The sequence below is a fragment of the Camelus ferus genome, chromosome 18, assembly GCF_009834535.1.
Source record: "Camelus ferus isolate YT-003-E chromosome 18, BCGSAC_Cfer_1.0, whole genome shotgun sequence".
In the NCBI taxonomy this organism is placed as follows: Eukaryota; Metazoa; Chordata; class Mammalia; order Artiodactyla; family Camelidae; genus Camelus; species Camelus ferus.
This window is the reverse complement of record NC_045713.1, coordinates 7,738,528-7,763,401: the sequence shown is the minus strand read 5'-3', so window position 1 is coordinate 7,763,401 and position 24,874 is coordinate 7,738,528. Positions and strand designations below refer to the sequence as shown.

At 43.4% G+C, this 24,874-nt stretch overlaps 1 protein-coding gene across 2 annotated transcripts; it reads right to left on the bottom strand.

Moving 5' to 3' along the window:
• Positions 1–250: 250 nt before the first annotated feature.
• LOC102514805 (cytochrome P450 3A29-like) lies at positions 251–23,131 on the bottom strand. 2 transcript variants are annotated; one of them, XM_032459794.1, is made up of 13 exons: positions 22,940–23,131; positions 21,306–21,399; positions 19,389–19,441; positions 17,038–17,137; positions 14,775–14,888; positions 14,422–14,510; positions 12,892–13,040; positions 10,161–10,288; positions 9,021–9,087; positions 8,395–8,555; positions 5,762–5,988; positions 3,421–3,583; positions 251–820 (listed from the first exon to the last, which is right to left on the bottom strand). In XM_032459794.1, the coding sequence occupies exons 1-13, from the start codon at positions 23,008–23,010 to the stop codon at positions 725–727; spliced, it is 1,512 nt and encodes a 503-aa protein (XP_032315685.1). In that variant the 5' UTR covers positions 23,011–23,131; the 3' UTR covers positions 251–724. The 2 variants fall into 2 exon arrangements, with proteins under 2 accessions (XP_032315685.1, XP_032315686.1); XM_032459795.1 differs by lacking the exons at positions 17,038–17,137; positions 19,389–19,441; positions 21,306–21,399 and having other exon boundaries at positions 22,940–23,082.
• Between the last annotated feature and the right edge of the window lie 1,743 nt (positions 23,132–24,874).

Genomic DNA, 24,874 nt, shown 5'->3' with positions numbered 1-24,874 from the left:
GGGAATTGAGGGTGGAATACAAAGTGGTATGAAAAATATTTGCTCCAAAAAAGGTAGATTTAAACTATGAACATACTTTCTAAGCAGTGGATGAAGTCCCAGTGGATTAACACTTACTATTTAATATATCAAATTGGAGTTTTGGAAAAGGCCCACCCACCAGTGATGGTGATGGTCCAAAGCATTTAGCATCTGAATCTCCCTGATTCAGTGGTACGTTCCCCTTAATGTGCAGCCTGGCATCAGATAATACTTTGGTAAAGAGATTTTTATTGACTTGTTCATTATAATATTTAATTTAGAACATTCAAAATAAAATCTGTGACATAAATGTCACTACTTCAGTCACCACTATCATTCTTATTTTCACTAGGTCTGTTGATAAAATTGTTGAGAAATTTTCATTCTGATCAGCACTCAGGAGGAGTAGATGGTACTAACTGGGGGTGGGTGGAGATGGTCCTGGGAGGCCCAGATAAGCTGAGTCTACATAGCTGGCCCTTACTAGTCACCTCCTTCATATGACGCAGTATACCACACTCCATGTAGACCCTGAGAGAGACCCTGAGAGAGCTAAATGAACACACAGAATCCCCAGTCACCCATCACGTGCAGTGGGTGACGCCCGTCTTTATTTCTGGGTTTTCTCACAAAGTCAGTCCAGGTCTCTGGTGTTCCGGGATGCAGCTTCCTCGCAGAATAAAGCACAGGTCCTTAGGGAAAGTCAGGCTCCATTTACAGTCCCATCTCTGGGCTCCACCTTTAGAACAACAGGTCTTTCCGGTTGTGAAAGCGACTGAGTGATTAATTTCAGGGGGATCTGTAATGGTTAAACAAGCTCATGAGAACTGAGTGATGGAGCACTGCCGCCGAGGAAAGCAAAGCAGACAAGACACGTTACAGAAAATAGCTTTACAAACACATAAAAGCTATTTTTAGCATCATGTGAATCTGATTTTTTAAAAACTACCAATTCAATATGTTTAATGATATAGGAATGATCAGGCTGTCTATATTTCCTAATTGAATTTCAATAGTTTGCCTCTTTCAGAGAATTGGTCTATTTAACATATGTTATAAAACACATGGGAATAAAGTTGTTCATAGTATTCCCTTATTATGCCCTATTTAAGGTTTTTTTTTTTTAAATCCATTTTTATTGAGATATAATTGACTTACAGCAGTGCAAAAATTTAGGGTGTAGAGCATAATGATTTGACTTCTACATATCGTGAAATTATTAACAAGGTACATTTTGTTAACATTCATCATCTTGTGTAGATAGAAAAAGAAATATTGTTTTCCCTGTGTGAGAACTCTGAGGAGCTACTCTCTTACACCAAACAGAAATGTTAACTGTTGTCATCACGTTTGCATTACAGCCCTAGGACTTACTTTAACTGGACGTTTGTACCTTTTGATCACATTCGTCTTTTGATCCTTTATACTTATTCTATAAGCTGTGTTAGGACTGGATAGTGAGAACATTCATCCATCATTTATTCCAAAAAATGTCTATTGAACACTTACTCTATACCAGGTTTGATACAGAATCAGGTTGGCCTGTGTTCTTTATTGATTTAAATTTTAAGTAAAAATACTGAGTTTTAAAAACGTACCAGATTCTTAGACATTATGGCAAAATATCTTGAAAAAGGATATAGAGGTAATCTTTTGTGTGCTGGAATTCAAAAGGTAATCCTGTGCAGTTATGACACAGGTTAATTGTATGGGCCATTCTCAGCTTCCAAAGAGCTCAGTTACTTCTCCCAGTAGAACCCATCCAGTTTCAGGATGGAGAGGTGTTTGTGAGGCATCATGTCTGCTTCTAAAAATCTCCTGGCTCCCAAGTATAGTACAAATGGTGAACTTCTGAAGACTTACAGTGCTTTTATTTTTTCTGATACTTTTAGCTCCATTCTCACCCAGTCACTCCATCAGTGTTGGTGGAGCTTCCTTCCAATGTCAGTTGACAGAAGGGAAAGCAAATTGTCATGGAGGGGAGAAGCCCAGCCTGTGGATGACTGGGTGGAGCTTACAGGGAGTGTCTGCCCCCTCCCGGATGTGCCAGAGGCCCCCTTTCTCTCGGGGCCAAGTCCCCTGTCTGTCCACCGTTACAGGACTGCCATAAGGATGCCCACAAGTAAAATGAGAACCATCTCCATCCCCCGCCTCCCTGAGAAAGCCTACTTAAGGGGGGGAGCTGCTTATTAAATGTATGAGTCCTAGAAATAAGCCTTATTATAGGGTCAAGCTTGCTATGAATCAATGGCAACTATTCCTTGTGCTCTCCGGGAAAGATTCCAGATCTTACTGTAAATATAACATCTTGTATTTTAAAATTTCAAATGGCATGCATATATTTCCCCTGCAGACAGACACACACAGAACAAGCACGTGCATAGATATCATTTGTTAAATCTTTAAAGTTCCAACAGTTTAACGTTTGTATCCAAGACCTGTAAATTAACTGCTCATCACTCCTTAAGCCTTTACCAGATGACTGGGAGGAACCATTAGGCATTTATGAAAGGAACACAATGAGGGGCTAGAGTTAAAGACGTTCTTATGTGCAAAGGAAACACAGAAACCAAACTGGATGGTTCAGTGATGAAGTATTAAGGTAGATGGTTGGACCCATGACGTCAGCCTGTGTAAACCAATAACAGAATAGAGCAGCAAATGGGCTCAGGACTGTTTGGAGGAGGCTCTGTGGAGAGGCTTAGGGATTGAACTAGTACTTGAAGGGGGAGGACAGAATGGTCGGGGGAGCGGGAAGGACACACGTGGAATTATTATTGGAATGCAAAGGGAGCCCAGCCCGATGGCAGCAGGACTCCTGGAAGGTGAGGGGGACCGTGGGAGTCTTCACATCTGGCAGAAATGCTTTCAATCAGGGATTCTCGCCTTGGCTGCACGGAGATGTTTTGAATGCCGCACTCTGGGGGAATTACATTAGAACGTCCGAGATGACCTAGGCACTAGGGTTTTTTAACTCCCCCATGATTTCATTCTGCAAGCAGTGGCTGAGGACCACTGCCAGGAGAGCTTCTGGAAGTCCTGGTGGAAAATCATGTTGTTGAAAAGGCACGACATGGTCATGCACTGCACTCACGACTGTGCACACACTTCCCCTTCCTTCCTGTAGACTTGAAACCAAGTTTAAAATGTTGCTGAACTTCAATGGACTGCGTATAATCAGGCCATGCTAACTGCACTGACTCTAGATGAACATTATAGTTGAGTCTCTATGAAGCCACAGACTTAGCCCTCCAGAGCTGATTGGCAAATAGATTCTCAGCCGAAGAGAATACATTATTCTTTGAATAGATCACATTCTTAGGCATAGAGACCGAACCCTCAGTTAAGAAAACAACCCCCCAATAAAACATTGTGAATGCAGAAAGTGAACTGTCTGACCTGTGTTTCTTTACAAGGTTTGAAGGAGAAGTTCTGCAGGACTTTGACAAGAGCCAGTTTCATGCTCATCATAGCAAACCTCATGCCGATGCAGTTTCGGGGTCCAGTTCCAAAAGGCAGGTATGTGTAAGGATTTATGCTGTCCTGGTTCTTCTTGCTGAACCTGGATCCACAACAGTAGATGAGACAGGTTAATGAGATACAAAACCCACAAGAGCTCCAGGTGAGGTTTTAACTGAAACTCTCAACCAGTAGCATTAGGGATCCTTTTGTGGGAGAGTCATTCATCCTGCTGTGGTTACTTTGCTATGAGAAAGGTCAGCTCCAGTTCCTTCCCATCCCCCCCACCCTATAAGAGCTCCCAGTCTTGCTGAGGAGATGAGATCAATGCTGTTTAACGAAAATTAATATTTAAACACTTAAACTACATTCAGGGAGGTGAGATGTTCACGCTCTGAAAGTCAAGCAGGAAATGAGACTGACTAAAGGAAACGTGGGTTCCTGTCTCCATGTACACTTGTGTTGGCCACATGCTCCTGGAGGAAGGAAGGAGAAATGTCTCTGAGTATTTAAATTATTATTTTTCCCTGTTTTCCCTTACCTTCCCCTTCCCTTCTCTTGTGTCACTGTCTGTGTGTCTTTCTCTGCTGTACACAAAATGCTTAGGTCAAAAGATTCACAGAATCATATGATTCCACTCTACCCCCAATCACTAATTTCCCTGTCTGTCTGTTCCACTAGCCTATGAATTCCTTGGTCATTAGACCTAGGTTTTATTCAAATCTGACTTCTCAGTATTTGAATATATTAAGGAAAAAAAGGTGGATTTGGAGAAAGTGATAAAGTTGTGGTGGTTAATGTATATTTTAAAGAATCCCTATCTTGCAAAACATTCTGTCATATTTACAGGCCATGTGACTCACAACGGTACAGGGATTAGGAGGGTAAGAGTGGCATGTAATGGAGCAGTGACGTAGGTTGATGGTTGTTGAGCAGGGAATGGGCACAGACAGATACAAGTATTCCATAGACTTGTACCTATAGAATATACTTGTGAATGTGTCAATTACACATACACTTGTGTATATTTAAAAAATTCTCCATAATAGGCTTTTTCTAACATGTGGATTTCACCTGCTCCTGGCTCAGTCCCTGACACACAGAGGTAAGCACTCCCTGCGTGATGACGGAATGAACCCAAGAGAAGGGGAGTGAGTGTCTCTGTCTGGGGTTAGGACTGTGGAGCTGTGGGTCAGGGGGCGGGGGAGCTGCTGAGCTGGGAGGAACCACAGGTTCCCTGGTTCAGAAAACGAAGGACTTGGTCCACTCTGACTTCTCCTTTCAACAAGTGTTACGTGTGGCCATGATGCTAGCACTAGGGACACTGTGGCAATAAGACCAAGTCCCTGCCATCAGGGGGTTTAAAGGCAGGGGTAATAAAAGTCTAGGTCCCAACTGGGGCCTGAAAAAGTTCATTCCACATTTTACTCATTATACAATAAATGGGACCATCAACTCTTTCCAGAGTTCAAGCTGTGCCCAAACCAGCCCTCTGCTCCTGGTTCCTGAAGAGGATGCTCAAGCCCCTGCAAGGAGGATGTCCCAGACGTCCAGAGGTCAGAGGACTTCTCTTTGGAAGGTCACCAAATACTGAGGCAGAAGGGAGGTGGCCCAGGACTACAGACACAGACAGCACTGGGGGCCGTGTTCCCCTCGGCCCTCAGTGAGGCTGCTCGAACCACCAGGGGTGACATCACCCCCGGGCTCTCAGCCTGAACTCTCACAGTAATGGTAGACGACGTGACAGTCAATGTTTAAAAACATGGAAATGTGGGAACGTTGGTGGTGAATTCAAAGAGCTGAAGAGAACAGACAGAAAGACTTCAAGGAAATAAAAAGCCTATACACCTAAAATAATGTAGTGGTTAGGTCAATTACAGCATATATACAAATACATACAAACACAACATAGAATGTTGTTCATAGTTTGCTGTTAAATAAGGTAAGCAGTTCAAAAACAAAAGAAGTATAATACCATTCTAAAGTTTTTAAATCTATATATGCATTGGGAAAACGTCCACAAGGACATACGCCACAGTATTAACGAGGCCCGTCTGAAGGTACTAGGAGTATAGCCAGCTGTTACTATCTATTTACTAATATACAGTTTATATAATTTTAACTCAAACAATAAACACTCTCTTGTAAAGAGAAAAATCTAACAATAGAAAGACGTACAAATAAATGACTGCACAATCACACATTTGTCGCCTATGAGGGTTCTCAGAATTTGCAAGCACCAAAAAGGATCAGGGTGGGTCCTTTCCCCAGGGTCTCGTACCTTTCGGGACGGAACTCCTCAGGCTCTGGCCAGAGCTCTGGGTCATGGTGAAGAATGAAGACTGGCACCATCACCGTTGTCCCTTTGGGAATGAGCACCCCGTTGAGTTCCACATCTTTCTTACAGACCCTCTCCAGTCTACCAGCAAGTGGGATTAACCTGAGCAATTCATTCACCACCATGTCCAGATACTCCATCTGTACCAGGCCATCGTAGGTGGGGGGCGCCTGGGAAGGCAAAAGTAGATTTTGACACATGAGATTTGGGATCAGCCTTCAACTCAGTCTATGAAGTGCTACTGAAATGTTAGAATCTCCAGAGAATAATTAAAACTCGTAAAGGACCTTAGCATTCACAGACATTTTAGTATCTTTCATGTCCTTTGACTCGCTCAGTGGCCCATAGAGATGTGTGGGGTAGTTACGACTACCGGAGGCCCTGGGGACACCCCCTAAACAGGGCCTGAAATCCCACACACTGTCATGTAGTAGTTTTTTCTTTCTCATGAGAACAAACGTGACTAATAGACTATGACCCCTACTCTTAAGTGAAATACCCCTTAGCCACTGTTTCCTTTTATAAGAGAGGCCACACACCCGTTCCAAGGAAATGCTTTGTGTGAATGTGCAATTTCCCTCCTTAACATACAGTTTTTAAGCTGAAAACTCCTGATTGCTGATTCTCCTGTATATGCATAGAACATTTGAAAACACTATGTGAAATAAAATCTAAGTAAACGATTTTGGGAGAAACTAGTTCTTTTTTAAACTGAAAATATGCAAAAGAGGGGTAAGATGGATGCTCCAGGGGACATACTTTCAGACCTAGGGGAAGTTACCCGAGGGTCAGGACCCCGCCCTCGGCCCCGCCCTCCGTTGCTGAGCAGTCTCCTGTTGTCACTGAAGTTTTGACTGCAAGGTCTGAGGGTCTAAACAAGCCTCTCCAGCCCCAGAGGCCAGGTCTCCTAACAATTCCAGTTTTGGCAGAGATCCGACAACAGTGAGGCTGACGTGTGGCTGCCACATGGTGTTATATTTTAGAGGCAATATCGTAAAGGGTAAGAACTGGCTCAGGAGCCAGGGACCCCCTGGCTCAGAGCCTGGCTTTTTCTCCACTGGGCGCACGACTAGTGTAGGCAAGGATTCCATCTCTCGGCAGCTCAGTTTTCTGACGTGTCACACGGAGATAATTCGAGCTGACACGTCACAGGGCTCTGTGGCAGAGACACTCTCTGCTCACCCAGTGTCCACAGTGGTCCCCACATTTCCCAGCCCACCTGAAGTTAGGGAAACCAGCGTTGGCAGTGGGCTGTGAACTGAGGCGATTATGTCAGTTCGAGGACAAAATACTTGAAAAGCTGGTGAGCAACGCTCAAGTCCCTTATCCCGAGAAAACAAGGAGGCCTCATGGTCCAGACAACGCAGCTGCAAGACGGTGGAGGCTCTTAGCAGTATCCCCGAGTGACTCTGTGTGTCCGAGCTCCCCACTCCCATCCTCCACTAACCATCCATGTGGGACTTGAAAATGTGAGTGAGAAGTAAATATTTGCTATATAAAGCCCTGAGATTTGAGGGTTAATCTGTGTCTGAGCATAACCTAGCTTCTCCTGACTAATACTGAATTTTATGAAGGTTAGGTTCATTTATAAATAGAAAGTACTTAAGTAGACATATATAAAAGAAGTAAATGTTAACCAATAGTGTTGATGTTATTATAAGGATTATTTTAAACAGAGGAGAACACAATGCTTTAGCTAGCCTCTGTCTCTTAGCGACCTTTCCCTCCTATTGCATCAAAAGAATTGCAATATGGGTTTTACCAGAGAAGGCAGATCATCTCTAATTTAGGTTGGCCCTATGCTGTATCCTCACCTTGTATATGAAGGACCCAAGATTCTGAAAAGTCATAACTTATCCAAAACCACAGTCACGACTTGAGCTCATGTCCTCTATTTCCTACCCTCCTCTTAGTCTGCAGTTTACCCAGGGTGGGAGACTGAATAATGGTCCCAGTTCTCCGCCCCTTCCTGTGTTCATGCCCTTTGCCATCTGACTGTGTGGTGCCCTCCCATTTTGACTCTGGGATTGACCAGTTGACTTGTTTGCACCAGTGGAAAGTCACCCAAGTGTGATGCAAGCGGAGTTCTGAAGGCGCCCGCATGATTGGGCTCCTTGCTCCTGCCACCTACCACTGCCCTGAGAAGCAGACATGTGGAGATTGGAGACATGTGGGGCACGTGTCCAGTTGAGTCAGCCCCCCTAGCTTAGCCAAGGCCAGCCTGGACCAGCCAACACCCAGACCAGTCAAGTCCAGCCATATCAACGGGTAACTATGCAGACACTGGAGCAACAAATGCTTACTCTAAGATGCCACTGAGGTTTTGTGACTTTTACGGGGCATTTTGTGATAACTGATATGCCAGGACCAGCACTTTTTTTTCACAGTACCGATAGTTCTGTGTGTTGCATGCATAACCTATGTTTCCTCCTTTGTTTTGTGTGCTTTGGGTCCTTCCTAAATAGCGCAGGTAAAAGATTTTATGATCCTGCTTTTTGCAAAAATCTCATAAGAAGTGGTGAGGAGGCATCACTAAGGCTTCACTGTCTCTCTCATTTCAGGTGTCATCACCTCACCTTGTTGGGGAAAGTCGCATCGATCTCCTCCTGCAGCTTCTGCTGGACATCGGGGTGCGTGGCCAGTTCATACACAAGTAGGGAGAGAGAATTGCTGGTGGTCTCGTAGCCAGCAAAAATAAAGATAATGCCTTGGGCCACCAGTTCTAGGTCAGACAGAGCTGAAAGGAGATGAAAGATATGTCAGGCAAGCACGTCAATGTCAACTTTACAGCAGATTAAGCTAGTGAACAAAACGCTACCCAAATGTTCCAAGCTGAGGTCACCAACTCTGGGGCAACGTCCCTCCTGACGTGATGAAGTCTTGATGCAAATTCCCAGGCAGAGGTTCTGACTCGGTGAGTCTGGAGGAGCCTGAGAATTGACACTGGAAACAAGCCCCCCAGAGGCTGGGCTGCAGGTGGTCCAGGACCAGGACTGACTCTGGGCGTGACGTTCTTGTCATACTCGCCCTTCACGCTCTGAACAAAGTTGTGCCAGCGCAGTTCTGGGAAGTACCTCTGGCTACTGTTTATTTGTGAACATGTGACATTCTTCAATTTGGCAGAAACTCTCATCTGCCTGGAAACCTTCCTGCACGTTTTCAGAACCTCCCCTCAGTGGCCCTCTGAAGCACTCCTGGTTACCTTTATGGGTGCCCGTTTCTTTGGAATTCTGGGAGTCAATCATCAGCTGAAGAAGATCCACTCGGTGCTGGAAACAAAGAGAAATTTCAGGGACAGAGCGTTACTTGTGAAGACAGAAATGAATCAGGAGTGCAGTATTCCACCTCTTTCCTAAGACAACAGCCCCTTAAAGAGCAGAGGTCTGACTAGTATCACCTGAGTCCTCAGTGGACAAAAATGCCCCCTGCAAATCTTGGAGACCATGATGTGTCCCCGAGGGAAACCCGGCCACCACGCCCAACTGCTTTTTGCTCCTCGCCCTCTCTGATCTCGGGCTTCTCTGGCTTTTGAAACAGTTCTTTGCCGAAGAGTTGTCTGTCCCTCTCCCGTCATCCCTGTTTGCTCAGGAGAAAGGCCGTGACTTCCACCCTTTTTTCCCACCAGCTTTAATTCTTAAAGAACGGCCACATAAATTAATATGTTGGCACCTGCAGAGTTCATCAGCAACTTTTGCAGAAGCATCTTCAAGTGCCCACCCTTCCAGGACTCTCCACAATCTTCAGTCACATCCTGGAGTACACAACCCTGTCCTGTGACCTGCAGGCATCCTTGTGCTGACCTACAGGACCCATGAAGGCAAAGCTGGCTTAACCAGCTTATAGCCTCGTGGCCCAGGGAAGACTCCTGCCCACTCCAGACTATGAGAGGCCTCAAATTTAGCATAGACTGCACTCTTCCAGGTGCCTGATGGGGTCTTCCAGTGGAGGTCATGCAAAATAGGAGGCTGAGAGGTTAAGTGATTCTTTGCCAATCTACTATGAGGGGAAATACAGTAAAATCATTTTGAATCAGTAGCTTTTATCCCTTAACCATTTATTGAAGAAAAGTGGTAAGCTCCTTACCTCAATAATATTTCTGCAATGACGTACTAATCAGCATGCCTACTGTTATAGTCAAACATTGCTCTCTGACTCACATTCTTATTTCCTTCCCCAATCTCCTCCTTCTTCAGTCCCTCCAAATTTTAGAATTTCCTGATCTAAACTCTATAATTTTCTACATACCTCTAAAAAAATGCAGAGATGTGCATATGTCATCCATGTGTAGCTCAATAAATTATCAAAAAGTGAACATCCTCATGGAACCACCACCAGACTTTACCTTTTGTTTATCTTTGAGGCGATTTTCCTTCATTCTTTTTACGGACTTTGTGAAAAAATTCACAGCACTTTTTGGAAACAGAGAAATATTTAATGCTTCGTAGACTAGGGTGAGGAATGGAAAGAATACTGTATGGAAAAAAACAAAAGGAAAGCACAGTGAAAATGCAAAGTTTACCTGGAGCAACTACTATTTACTCCATCAATCAAAAAATAAAAACACCAGAGCACTCAAGCAGGAGCCATTCCCTCCACGACCTTTGCTCAGACTTCCAAGCCAATGGCTGAGCAAGAGTAAGTCCACATCCAGGGGCCATCACTATAGGAGCGAGGTCAGTGTCCCCTTCTGCATCTTTGGGATGACCACAGGAGCAGGAATGTATTTTGGAACCTCATAGCCTTTACTTCTTGGACTAACGCCTCTTTGGTTGAACCAGACCATAGTCCGTTACTTCAATTACTTATGCTATTTAAAAAGATAATAGTCAGGAAAGAAATAATACAGTGTATGTCTTTCATCACAATAGAATATAGTTAGAAATCAATAAGAGAAAGAAAATTGGGAAAATTTCAAGTATGTGGAAGTTAAATGACACACTCCTAAATAACCAATGGGTTGTAGAAGATATCAAAAGGACAATCAAAAATTACTTTCAGATGAATAAAAATGAAGACACAATGTACCCAAACTGATGGGCTATAACAAAAGCAGCGCATGGAGAGACATTTATGGCTATCTGTTTAGATTTTTAAAAGAACAAAGATTTCAGATCAAAAACTTTCCAACTTAACACACTGAAAAGAGAAGAGCAAAGAAAACCTAAAGTAGCAGAAGGAAGAAAATAATAAAGACGAGAAGAGAAACTACAATGAGCAGGAGGATTAAAAAGCAATGGAAAAAAAATCAGTGAAACCAAAAGCTGTTTCTCTGAAAAGATTTTTTTAGCTAGATTGACCACGAAAAAAGAGAAAATACTTAAACTGCTAGCACCAGAGGGGGGATTACAACTGACATTTTAAAAATGAGAAGGAGGATAAAGAAATCTATGAACGACAGTATGGCAAAGATAACAGGTAAAATGCACAGGTGCCTAGGGTTCACACCAAGTACAAAAATAAACTCAAAACAGGCCAAAGACCTAAACATAAGAGCTAAAACTATATAACTCTTCAAAGTAAACCAAGGGCTAAATCTTTGGGATCTCAGACTTGGCAATGGATTCTTAGCTATGACACCAAAAAAGCACAGAGAAGAAGAGGAAAAAAATCCCCAGAAATTATACATGATCAAAATGAAACATTTTACACTTCAAAGTACACTAACAACAAAGTGAAAAGACACTTACAGAAAGGGAAAAATCTTTTAAAATCATATATCTGATAAGGGACACCTATCTAGCATATATAAAGAACTCTTCCAACTCAACAGAAATACAATTCAACTATAAATGGGCAAAGGATGTGAATAGACATTTATATTAAAAAAGACTGTAAGAAACAGTTTGGTGGTTACTGAAACACAGTTACTACATAACTTACAGTTTCACCCCTGAGTACCACCAGAAGAATTGAAAACAGATATTCAAATGAAATCTGCCCATGAACGTGTGTAGCAGCACTACTGACACAGCCAAAAGGTGGAAACAACCCAAATGTCCCTCAGCTGATGCATGGATGGACAAAATGCAGAAAGTCCACATAATGGAATATTATTTGGCCACACAAATAAATAAGGTACTGATATATGCTACAGTGGGGATGAACCTTGAAAACTTCATGGTAAATAAGAGAATCCAGCCACAAAAGACCACATATTTGATGATTCCATCTATCTGAAGTGTCCACAACACACAAATCTACAGAGATAGAAATTACTGGACGCTCAGGGTCAAGGGCAGTGGGAAGTGACAGGTGAAAGGTAACGGGTTTGTGACTGACAAAAATGTTCTTCTACTGACTGTAAAGATGGTTGAACAATCTTTGAAAGTACTAAAACCTTTTTTTCAGTTTCATTGAGTTATACTTGAGGTCCAGTACTGTCTTAGTTTGTGTTCGGCATAATGACTTAACATACATGTATTGTGAAATTATTAACACCATAATGTGTAGTTAACATTCCTCACCTCATATAGTTACAAAAAATATTCTCCCTTGTGATGGGAAATTTTAGGATCTACTTTCTTAGCAAGGTACAAATGTAGCACACAGCAGTGTCCATTATACTTATGTAGTACCTTACACTGCCACTAATTTTATGTTATAACTGAAAATGTATGCTTTTGACCACTTTTATCCAATACCCCACCACCCAACCCACACCTCTGGTAACTAAAAATCTAATTTCGCTTTTCTATGAGTTTAGTTTTCTTCTTCTTCTTTCTGTGTGTGTGTGTGTGTGTGTGTGTGTGTTTGTGTGTGTGTTATTCTACATATAAGAATTTGCGTTGCTCTGTTCAACTTCACTTCGCATAATACCCTCAAGCTCTTTCCACTTTGTCGCAAAGGGCAGGATTTTCTTCCTTTTCTGGCTGAATAATATTCATTTGTGTGTGTGTGTGTGTGTATATATATATATTTTTTTACAGTAGTGCATTATATATGTGAATTGTATCTCAATAAAGCTATTATTATAAAGGAAGGAAGGAAGGAAAGAAGGAAGGACGAAAGGAATGAAGAGGAGGGGAGGGGAGGGAAGAAGGAATAAAGAAAAAGAGATAAAGTAGTCTACATACGTAGTGAGAGAACGAATGGATCTAAGTAGTCAAATTTTAAGAGCTTCTTGCCGTATTCCACAAAGGGATCTTGTGGGTTGCTGAGGGAATCAACGTTCACTCCAAATGCTGTGCTGGTAATCACATCCATGCTGTAGGCTCCAAAGATGCTGAGTGGAGAAAGAAAGACGTGGACAATTACAATCAGCACTACTTTACCATCCTTACCCGCCACATGCAACAAGAATGTATGTAAATTCAGATGGCCGGGCAAGACAGGTAAAGAGCCACCCAGTTTAAGGCCCACCTGCTGGATCATGGAAGAATCTCTGCTGCCATCACACTCACTCATGAGGTGTATATGAGGTGACAGTGATGCAGCTGGCCCTGTGCTGGGGTGATGGGGACACTAAGGCAAGTCAGACACCCTCACCCCCAACTCAAGGAGCTCAGGCATAGAGGGATGGACGCCCACAATCAGACAAATTGCAGTAGCGTGTTTTGACTATGGGCAATAGCAGGTGTATAAGCGCTGTGTCTGAGCAGGACAAAGGATGGAATAATTAACTCTTCCTGGGGGAGTCAAGAAAGGAGACATTCATCTGGATCTCGCCTCAACACAGTTCTGTGCTCACAGCCGACCCCTCTTAAGCACATCACAGGACAGCAGCACCCTGCTAGGGCTGCCAGAAACATCACCCCTCCTTGGCGTGCACCCCTGCTAAGGCTTCAGAGACCCTCTCTTCCTCAGTGCCACTGATCTGTGGTTGCCCTGAGGGCAGAATCATTTCTGTAAAATGTAAGGAGTAAAAATGCTTCTAGTTAAAAAAAAAAAAAAAAGTGACTCCAGCATTGATTTAGGGGATCCTATAGACAGGTGACCATATGTTCCCAGTTTTCCCAGGACATTCTCAGTTTATACCTGTTGTTCCTGCAAAATTAAAAACAAGTAGAAATAAAGCATGGTTTTCACATTTGACTCCACCCCTCAAAATCTCAGTTTAGACAACAAATGCTGTGGTCACCCTACTCGTAGGCTTTACAGGGTCTTCTCTCTTTTGAGGTTGAAGGAAGAGCAAAGGGTATTTAAGAATTAATATTTAGTATTTGCTGGTATCCTCTGGAAAACTGTGAAGAGATTGAAGTTGTTTCCAGTTCCATACTGTAACGTTCCTGCCCCGCCCACTGCCTGCCAGCATGTACAAAGAACCTTCCCCTGCCACCAGGCCATACCCTCTGCACTCAAAGCTTTGGTCCAATAACATTTCTTCTTTCTAAACTATGAATTTTTGTCTTCCAGAATATCTAAAATGACAGTTAAGCGAATAAGTTAATCCTGGCTCATGCTCACAGAAGACCCTTTCTCTCCTGACTGTCCTGCATCCTTTGGTGAGCCAACACTCATTCTGAGGAGGCCCACTGGAGTTGTCCCACCACACACCTGCTTCTGCCTGGTCCCTAGGGTAACTCAACATGGCTTTTCGGCTCCGTGGCAGGCAGCTGGAGGGTCTCCACGGTGCCCAGAGCACCGGCAGCTTCGCCCCTACTTACTCTTTCATGGTAACGGGCTTGCCTTTCTCTGCTTCCTTCCTCATATTTCTCACCAACATATCTCCGTACTGGCCAATGATGGGGAACATCTAGACACAAAATACAACACCACCTGAGGTTAAAAACAGAGACTCAAGTCCTAGAAGGACTTGGTTTTCCCAAGAATGGGGCAGTAAGTGAGATTTTTATAATGCATCTTATAATGTTTCTTCTAGGATGTAAAGATAAAAGACTATTTTTAGGAAACCCAAGTTTAGCAGACTGCTCCTTGAAAAGGGACTACACTCTTATTTTCTATGTGTCCCTAGAGTCATTCTTTAAGTTTCTAATAGCAGGTGCTCTTCTTTCCTTACCTCCTTGAGCTTTCCGCTGGTGAAGCTTGGAGACAGCAATGTTCGTATTCTCTTCCATTGTTCGTCCTGAGCCATAGAGATGGCATTTTTCATAATACCGGTTAAACCAAAAGACTACAGTCAAAAACAAAATGCATTTACCCTCCATAAATTTTGGAACTTTCAACATTTGTAGAAAATTTCTTAAATAAGAACCAATTATTCAAGAAATATTTAGTGACCATCTACTTAGTAGCAGGCCCTGTGCTTGAGAGATATTTATCCCAAATGCTTGGCTGCCTGTGAGGGTGAAGGAGACACCCGGCCACTCGATGTGGTTTCCAGCCTTTATAGTCCAGCCTCCTTTTAAATGCGTAGGACCCATGTGGCAATGTAAGGGCTCTTCCAGGGAAACAGGCAGGAGTAACACCTAGTTCATCCTCCTGGGCTGTGCAGAGCTGGTGACAGATGCTGCAGAGCCTTGGCAAGCGTGTGTTGCCTCAAGCCAGGTCTGTCTTTACGTACATCTACAGCATGCGCATTGGAAACAGATGTCTTGATATAGTGACTTTTCAAAAACAAATTAGTACTTTAAAAATCAGGAATCTATTTGCTCTCTGAAGAATTGTTATAATTATATGGAAATCCTTTTCCCTCCCATATTTCCTCCAGTGATAGAAGGAAAAGGAAAGGGATCATTCTGTTTCTCAGCTTGGGACTGGCTTATCAAGCCAACATGCTTGAGGCTTTTTACCATATTCCAAACCTATATTTAGTTTTAAAATGGATACCTCACTCATTCATGATAGGAGCTTACATACTAGATAGAGAAGGACACTTACACAACACGATAAAGAGCATCTACAAAAACCTACAGGTAACATCACACCAAACGATGAAATACTGGACTGATGTCACCAAAATGGCAGAGCAGCAGGCTCCAGCCTCCCTCACATCACAGAGAAGAATGGTTAGACAGCTCTCAATAAATGAAAATAGGTCTCAGAGACCTCAGGAGTCCACTTAGAAGTTTCAGAAACACAGTAGCGCAAAAAAACTTGAGAATAACTCACAAATCGGTAAGGAGAATAGTTTTGTTTTGCCTGCATCAGCCCACCTCCCCCAGGGAAGCACTGCCAGGTGCCGAGAGGGGACTCCCCAGCCTGAAGCAGTTCCCGTTGCCGGACGGAGGACCGCAGGGTGAGTGCCCAGTTTCCCCAGCCTTTCAGAACACCGCACAAATGACCCACGTTGACTTCACGCCACCCAGAGACTAGGAACAAAGAAGAAGGGCAGGGACGACCAGTGCCAAGCACACAGCAGGAATGACCGTGGTCTCTGTGTCCTGCTCAGTGGGAGATCCCAGAGCCTCTGCTACGAGGAAACCAGCTCCCACAGACAGGCCCGCGTGAGCTCTGGCAACGGCGCCAACGCTATTCGGTGAAGGAAGAGCAGTCCTTCGGTAAGCGGCGGGGGGGCAATTTAGACATTTACGGGCAAAACATAAAAGAACCATGACCTAAACTTCACACGTTATATAAAGATTAACACAAAATGGATCATAGACTAAAATGCAAAACATAAAACTATGTATGTTATATGTTCAGGAAAAAATAGGAGAAAATCTTAGGGCTGGGTGACGAGTTTTCAATTTGACACCAAAGGCACAACCCAAAAAAGAAAAGATTAATAAACTGGCCTCATCAAAATTATTTTTAAAATTTGCTCTACTAAGGCCTTGGTGAGAGAAAAGAAAAGCGGCTCGTGGTGACGGGAAAAGAACAGCACGCGGGGAGCCTGTGGGGACGCAGCATCTCTGCACGCCGACTGCGGTGGCAGCCACGCAAGCCTGCGCAGACGATCACTGTCGCTGACCAGCACACACGCCAGCAAGGGCACCTAAACCTGACGAAGCCTGAGTGAGCTCTGCGGGTAGGACCAATGCCAAGTTCCTGCTTTGCTGTTGCAGTATAGCTGGGCAAGATATTAACACTGGGGAAAAAGGAGGAAGGGTACGCGACACGGAACCTCCCGGTATTTTTCTGTTTTGACAACATCATGTGAATTTATAATCATTTCAAAATGAAAGAAAGAAAGAAAGAAAGAGAGAGAGAGAGAGAGAGAGAGGGAGAGAGGGAGAGAGAGAGAGGGAGAGAGGGAGAGAGGGAGAGGAAGGAAGGAAGGAAGGAAGGAAGGAAGGAAGGAAGGAAGGAAGGAAGGAAGGAAAGAAGGAAGGAAAGAAGGAAGAAAGGAAGAAATTTTAACTTAAAAAACGCATGCCTACCCGCCGGTTTGTGAAGACAGAGTAACATTCTTTCACTAGGACTGTTTTGATCATCTCTGGATCTGTGATAGCCAACACAGGCTGCTGACCATCATAAAACCTGTGTCAGGAAAACAGAACCGATTAAATTTACTGATTCAGTAAATCAGCTGGAGCCACATCTGGAAGTCCAGACTCTCATCCTGGGATTATATAATCTTTACTCCTGGAGATGATGGTTGGAAATACCACTAGAACATTTGCTAAGGGTAGGTGTTTTGTCCATGGCTTTTTCCTATACCATTCTCCATTATATTATGTGTTTAAAATATTTTATTATCAAAAAGGAAGTTAGCTTAGTAAATACTTGAAGGCAAGTAAATTAACTAAGAATTAAAGAATTAATTATGGAGAGTCCACCCACTCAGTCATTTTTGAAGGTTTATCAAAAGCATGAAAATGCATATGAAGTTTATAGACACACTGATTATAAATATGTAACAATGTGCTGGCAAATGGAAGATTTGGAATACTTTACAAGTAAGAGCAGGATTATTAAAGATTGCTCTATTTTCTAAAATATGCTTCTAGCTTATAATTTTTTAAAGGAAAATATATTAAATAATAAGGAGATATCCTTGGTTGCATCAAGGTTAGAAAAATTTGAAACAAGAACGAAGAGAATAAAGAAATTCGGAGGAACGTGTATAATCCATTTAAAAATATTCTCTTTTCATTACTTATGTTTATTCTTCTACATGGGTCCCCAGGGGGCATCAGGCACCCGCATTTGACACACGTGCCACACAAAGCTGTCTGTTCATGTGTGACACGTCCCAGCTTGGCCTGACCGCCTGGCTGTCAGAGTGCCTGTTCACGGGAAGGGGCCACTGGCATGAGATTTACTCTAAGTTAACCTCCCCGTCTTCCGGCATTTTGTTTCCACTGTCAACCACTTGCAATTACAAAGCAAAATAGAAGATTTTTACAAGTTACCTATTCTTCCTTTGACTTCACAGAGGAATTTCAAATATTTTTTGATCACATATAAAAATCACTGAGAACCCCTGAGCTTGCTGCTGCCCATTTCCAAAACTATTCTAAAACTGAGGGTGGAAGAGGTTGTCAGGCGCATCTAGTGCCGAAGCAGGGACAGAAGCGACTGAGGAGCCCCTCACCTGCTGCCCCATCAGAGCGATCGTATTTCTTGGAGACTCCCTTCTTCCCATCATGTTTTTTCAGAAACCCCTGGATGGAGAAGGGCTAATGGTTGTGCGTAATCCATTACAGTCATGATGCCACAGCAGCCTGAATTTCACTACCAGTTAAAATTCAGGTTTCAAGGCCCCACCTGAGATCATACTGATTCAGTGCGCTGGTGGGTGGGGTCAAAGGCTACATTTATAAAATGCTCTCCCATGTGATTTTTATTTACACCCAAACATGAGAGCCATTTTCTAACGAGAAAACTGGAATTCACCGTGAAAAAGTGGCCCCATCCTGAGCTCATAAGTGCTAAATGTTGGTGCTGGTCCAGTGGCGATCAGTGCCGCGTGTTCTCTCCACTCAGTGAGTTACCCTTTTGGGCCATTACAACTCAGCAGAGCCCTGTGGTTTCTGAGGACTTGGTGAGAGAAGATGAAGAGGTAGAGGGGCAGAGCCTTCTCCCACGTGCTTTTGGCAAATCATCACTGCATCACAGCTCTCGTGCTGCTCTCACCAAACCTCCAACGGCTGCTAATGTCCATCAACCCACGTGGCGCTCTGAGTTAAGTATATCCTGCATCTCCTCAAAGTCAGAGGAAAAGAGTCAATAAAACTAACTATATAGGCTTCTACTAGAAAGTCTTGGCTTAAAATTTAAAAAATAAAGATAAAAATATCTCCTTACTTATGGAGAAAATAAAAAGCTGAGCAGAAATAGTTTCCCATTCTGTTTACCTATAACCCCTAGCTCTTCTTCCAAAAGAATATATTAAATCTAAAAATTAAATAAAGAATTTTTGGCTTTTAATTATAAGTAAAATATGTGGGAAAGGTGTAATGAAATGCATTTATGAGCACATATTAGAACGTTCTGCAATAATGCATTTTATTATTTATTTATTAAGGGGGAAAAATGGAGAAAAGAGGAAGAGTGAGACACTGGGCATAAAGTGAGGCTGGAGGAAAGCGATGGCCTGCGGCTCTCCGGGCCTGACTCACTGCAGACCTGCACACCTGGTGACATGGGGGGTCCCTGGCAGAACAAGCTCCCAAAGCTGCACAACAGATGGTTTCAGCACAAGCAGCTCCGCACTGAGACTGTCCTCCACAGTGTGGGGGGCCTCGCCATAACCAGCCTATCCAATGCAAGTTTCCAGAATACTCACCCCCATATTTTTCCATACTTTTTAAAACATTTACTGTCAAAATCCCAAAGACCCTGCAAGGAGAAACAAAATTAGATAACTAATCAAATTGTATTGAACTCTACCTCTATTCATGGGACTTGAAACCCATGAAATCAGGCTATTTCCTGCTGGCAGTTGGAGAGAAGTGCTTATTCAGAGATATCTTAGGGGAAAGAAGGAAAAACAGAAGAGATGTTTGAAACAGGATTTAAAATCACTGTTGCATTTTCTCTGATTGTTGTAGATACTAAATGCTTAACTTTGCCTATGAATACTAAGTACCTCCTCGTCTTCTGTGAGAAAACTGAAGTTTAGGGGAAGTTAGGGTGGCCTGTACACACTTTCACCTTCTAGTCGAGCATCCTTTCATTTATCTCATGAGCTCTCTCTAGAATTCTGGCAGAAGTAGGAGGTTAAAGACACCGGTGACCTCTGTTAGTCAAGCAAATATAAGTAAGTCTAGGACTTTTTAATTGAGTAACAAAGTGAGTGAATGAATTAATCACAAAGTAGACTTGCCTTCTAACTTTCCAGCTCAACACAAAATAGATGGGAAGACACAACAACTCCACAAAGACAGTGGGAATTAAAACACATGCCCTGAGTTTTCTCTTCTGTAACTTAAAAAAAAAAAAAACTCCCTATTGTTAAGTTTCTGCTGTGATATTTGATGGTTTAATTATGCAAATGAAGGTCCTAGAAGTGTGGGTCTTGGAGTGCATCCACTAAGTTGTTCATATGGGGAAGGTGGAAAGGAAATCGTTGCCTTTTCAGTAGGAACAAAGTTCAAGCAGTTCTTAGGCGATAATGAGACAATGAAGGCTCAGGTGGGAGAATGAGGGTCTGAGAAACAAGCCTCAGGTCTGCGGGAAAGGAAGTCTGAGGCCGAGAGCAGCCTGCACACGAGGCTCTGCCCCTGGACGTCCGGGCACCGCTCATGAGCTTCATCTCAGGGGCCAGGCCCCAGGTGAGGGGGCGTCAGAGCTGGATTAGCATCAAGGCTGTGCTGGAAGTCACAGTCTGTGGCACCTAGTACATTCCGTTCAGTTAAATTAAATTGAGAATAATTCTGTCATTCATGTCCTTTCTAATGATTTTGTGTAAGTGATTCTGCCTTGTTGAAAAGGAAAAAGCCCGCAACTCATTTAGTGGTTAAATATCTGAAGCAAAGTGATTCTGCCTTGTTGAAAAGGAAAAAGCCCGCAACTCATTTAGTGGTTAAATATCTGAAGCAAATAGACATGCCAGTTTTACCCACGCCCAGCTCAGATGCCCCGGCGGGGTGCCGCACTTGAAGGCACAGAAGTAGGGCAGAAAGCTCTTGTTCCGCCTCTCGAAACCCAAGAGATGTCAGGGGCAGCAAAAAGTGGAGAGAGTCATGGAAACAGCTGCCGGCATTAGCAGTTGTTGAGAGAATTTACGTATACACACACTACCCGATAGTGAGGACTCAGGGTGCCTTAGACACTGAAGTTACCAAGCAAACCAGGAAGAAGAGAAAAATGCTACCCAGGGCTCATGCTGCCGACGTGAAAGCCTGACACTAGTGATGAAGCCGTGACTGGGCGCCCCCTTCATGCTTGTCTCCTAGTATCAAGGAGACTTGTGCCTTCCTGGGAATTGACACCTAACAGAAATAAATCCTCTTCATGATGCTTACAGGTTGGAACTTCAAGTCTTCTGCAGAATCAGCCAGAGAGCTGGGCTGTCTGAAGCAAAACCTGAGGCTCCTAACAAATGAAAATAGAACCGGGGGTAAAACTGGCCATAGGCTGAGTGGGGCCCATGATGTCATTTCCGGCAAGTGTGAAACCTCAGAACTTCCTCCTTTTATGATGGAACTCAGCTAGGATTTGAACCATAAGAAGCAAAAGAGGGAGCTCAAACAACACACACCTTTCGGTAGGCCAGAACATTTCCAAAATAAGGCAGAGGTCTTGGTCCAGGAATCCCTAGCTTCTTAAAATGTCCATGTGAGTAAGTCCCATATCTATAAAGTGAAAGAGAAAACTGGGTCACAGGGATTGTGGAATAGGAACTGCAGCTGGCCAGACACTGACTCAGAACCGTAACAATCAACCTATGGAGACAACATGTAGGCAATAAATAAGAACAGCAACTCCAAAAGCAATAATTATATTCACTCATCATCTCCTTTCCCACCACCACTATGAGACCCACAAAACGCAATGATGATTAGCTAAAAACATCTGAACTCTTTATGGTTCCAATCTTAGAGGGAATACTTGACAAATCTTTCCAATTTAGTTTTCCTGAGAGGTCTAAGCTGCAATTCTTCCAGGAAATTCACTCATATTTATTTAGTAACTTAACTCTTAGATGACTTGGAAATTTTAAAATGTCATCAGACATAAAATATGTTGTCACAATACCTGAATTCCCAACATTACTTTTAAAGAATTAAAATGAGGTTTGTACTGCCCATGTTCATGTCATCAAGATTTCCTACTCTTTTCTACTGAAAGTGAAATTGAGATAGAGGTCAAGTGTGACATGGAGATGACCTGTCCTACCCACTCATAGAAAATAATTCCTCTTGCAGCCTGCTGTGTGAAGCCAGGAACCTCACACTGAAAAAAAAATTCTTCTATTAGATGATTGTGATTCATCCTCCTGTACTGTCCTTAAAGGGAAAAAATACTTAAAATACAAATTGGCTTTTGGGACTTGTGCCTTTGCAAGTTGTTAGCAGATTTCATATCATGAGGAAAATATGTTTCTATGGTGATACTAACCCTCCCAGAGACCAGAGGAAAAGGTGAAAGAAATGAATAAAATTTCAAGATTCATGCTAAGTCTCCTCTCCTCTACAGATTTCTCATTTTGGGTTAGGTAGTTCTGCATAGTACAGGGTGGGGGAACTGAGTCTCAGTAAGGAATCCCAAAGGAGGGGCCCAGAAAAGAGACAAGAGCTGAGTCTGAAGAGAAGGGCAATCAGTCTCTATCCCCCAACAAAGTCTGGATGACCAGATGGTTTGTGTAAATGATGCCTAGGGTGGGAGGGAAGGGAGCAGGGAACTCCTGAGCACACAGGGGTCAGTCTATACACCTCTTGCAGTAGATGCTGCACCCAGAAGGTGAAGTTGAGACAAAAACTCAAGTTACTTCTTCATGTTTCTAGAAACCCCAGAGCTTAAGAAGGGGAGAGGACCCCACTGCACAGGAACCAATTGTTTTAAATCCAGCCCTGGTGGATTTGGCAACCACCACGATTCAGTAGAGTCTAGGTCCATGCAAGCTGGTCGTCAATCGGAAGATCATCTCTGGGAGCAAATAATGTCACTAAACCCTCCTGAACTACAGAAAATGGGAACTTGGGGAAGGTTTGGTTAGTCTTTCAACAGAACTGGGTTAAGATCAATAATAACCCCTTTGGTGCTTGTAGCACCCACCACTTAAGCAACTTTCTCTTCAATAACTCTGATCTTCAAAACAATAAAGGGAAAGGGGATCTGAGTAGCAGCACAAGTCCAAGGTTACAGAGGAGACGAGCCTGCACAGTTACTCACAGATAGAGCAGCACCAGGCTGGTAGCCAGGAGAACCCAGGTTTCCGTGGAAAAGCTTGGGATCAGGTCCATGGCCGCTGTCCACCGTGATTCCCTCCCTGAGTTTCCTTTCAGATATGTGTGCTACTCTTTGCCTGCCTGCTTCCTTTCATACCCAGTGATGATGCCTTGAAGCTGAAAGGTTTATGTATTGGGAAGTGGGTGGAGTTGGAGCTGCAATCAGTTGAAGGAACAACTGTGCTCCACCTGCAGGAGCCGCCTCTGCCTTAATAGTTGGCAAAGCATCATGGACACTACAATTTGACCTCCCTTGAGTTCATATTCTCTGGGAATTCAATAACAACTCAATCAGTGTAATCAGTAAGTCCAAAGTTTATAGAAACTCAAACAAAATCATTAGCCATTAATCTCTAAACTGCCTTGTTTCTGTAACTACCTAAGCTCCAAAATACATGAAATCCTCCAGACAAGCTGGGTCTACAGGTCTTTGCCCCTGCAGTTCCCTCTGCTTACAAATCCCCTTGTTTCTCCTCTAAGGCATCTACTCATCCTCTACATCGCAGCTCAGAAAAAACGTCCTTTGTCAGAGTCCTTCCTAACCAACCTCCTTGAGCAGAAATAACTACTTAATCGACTGGGCAACTCATATTTCCCCCACCCCCCACAATTCTATTATTGTCCTTCTATCCTCCAGAACCGCACATTCTTGGTCTCCGCACCTATTGCCATTAACAGATTGAGAGCTTGGGCGCAAACTGGATGTTAGTGACCCTATATCCCTGGTAGCTAGCAGGGGGCTTTCTGAGGAATGGGCATCCAGAAAGGTTGGTGAACTTGAGTTGGTGGAGGTAAGACTCCTGGGCCCCTGTGTCTCCTTTCCCTGAGGTTCCTTGCTGACCATACCAACGTCCTGAATTGTAAATACAACAGAGGGCCTGGCTGGACCTCAGCCACCATCACTGCACATGCAGGATGACCCATCAGGATTCTGTCGACAAGAGGCCCCAGAACGGGAGGCAGGACATGGACCAGGCAGTAACGGCTGTGTCAAGGGGCATCAATTCAGGGGGAGTCTTGTCCTGCCCATGAGAGGGCCCTGTAGCAGACAGCAGTTAGACAAATTCTCGACCAAAGAATCCGCCCTCCTCTCCACAACCACCCCCCATCTCTGGAAAGTTGTCAAGTTCAAGATCAATGGGTATGAAGGGAGTGAAGGGGAGAAAGTCACCTGATGACAAAATGGAGCCCAACCGCCTTAACCACCCGTGGTGAGGCGCACGTAGCTTGCAGGACTTAGAAAGGTGACATGAGGTTTCTCTATGGGGCAAAGTGGGCATCAGAGTAGATGCTTCCCTATTGTTGACTAGACAGAAAAATTTTCACAGGCCGTGAGAGTTCGTAAGGAGGAGGCCTATGGTAGAAGTTGTTGTCATCTCAAGCGCCCACTGCATTCCTACGGGGACTAGAGGATTGACGTTCTGAAATTTACTCTGGCTCTCTGACCAACGTCCTGTGTCTGCCTGGCCCAAGAAATCACAGATTATGGGAAAAACAAAAACTCAGAAGTTCTTAAAACTCAGCAGAAACAAAAGACATTTAAGCTGTGTTTACGCACTTCCTCTTCCTTTTGTTCTTTCTCACTCTCAGTCCTTCTGTAAATACTGATGCTCACCTCTCACCAACTTCCTTCCTCCCTCTAGCCAGAAATCCAACACCAGTCTGAGTGGGTGAATAAACCTAACAAGGACCATACACCATGATCAAGTTACATAACAAAGGAGATGAAAGACTTACGTGCTGAAAAATATAAAACATTGATAAAGGAAATTGAAGACGATGCAAAGAAATTGAATTCAGATTGAAAGAATTAATATGGTTACAATGGCTACATTACCTAAAGCAATCTACAGTTCTAATGTGATCGCTATCAAATTAC

Bases quoted from the DNA above. Each gene is read 5' to 3' on its own strand.
- LOC102514805 (XM_032459794.1), bottom strand. From the start codon at position 23,010: ATGGACCTGATCCCAAGCTTTTCCACGGAAACCTGGGTTCTCCTGGCT. The intron at 19,442-21,305 runs GTGTGTGTTGTT...TTCTCCTTGCAG, and splicing joins ATGTTCTGGCCTACCGAAAG to GGTCTTTGGGATTTTGACAG. The intron at 3,584-5,761 runs GTACGAGACCCT...TTGTGGATCCAG, and splicing joins GAGGAGTTCCGTCCCGAAAG to GTTCAGCAAGAAGAACCAGG.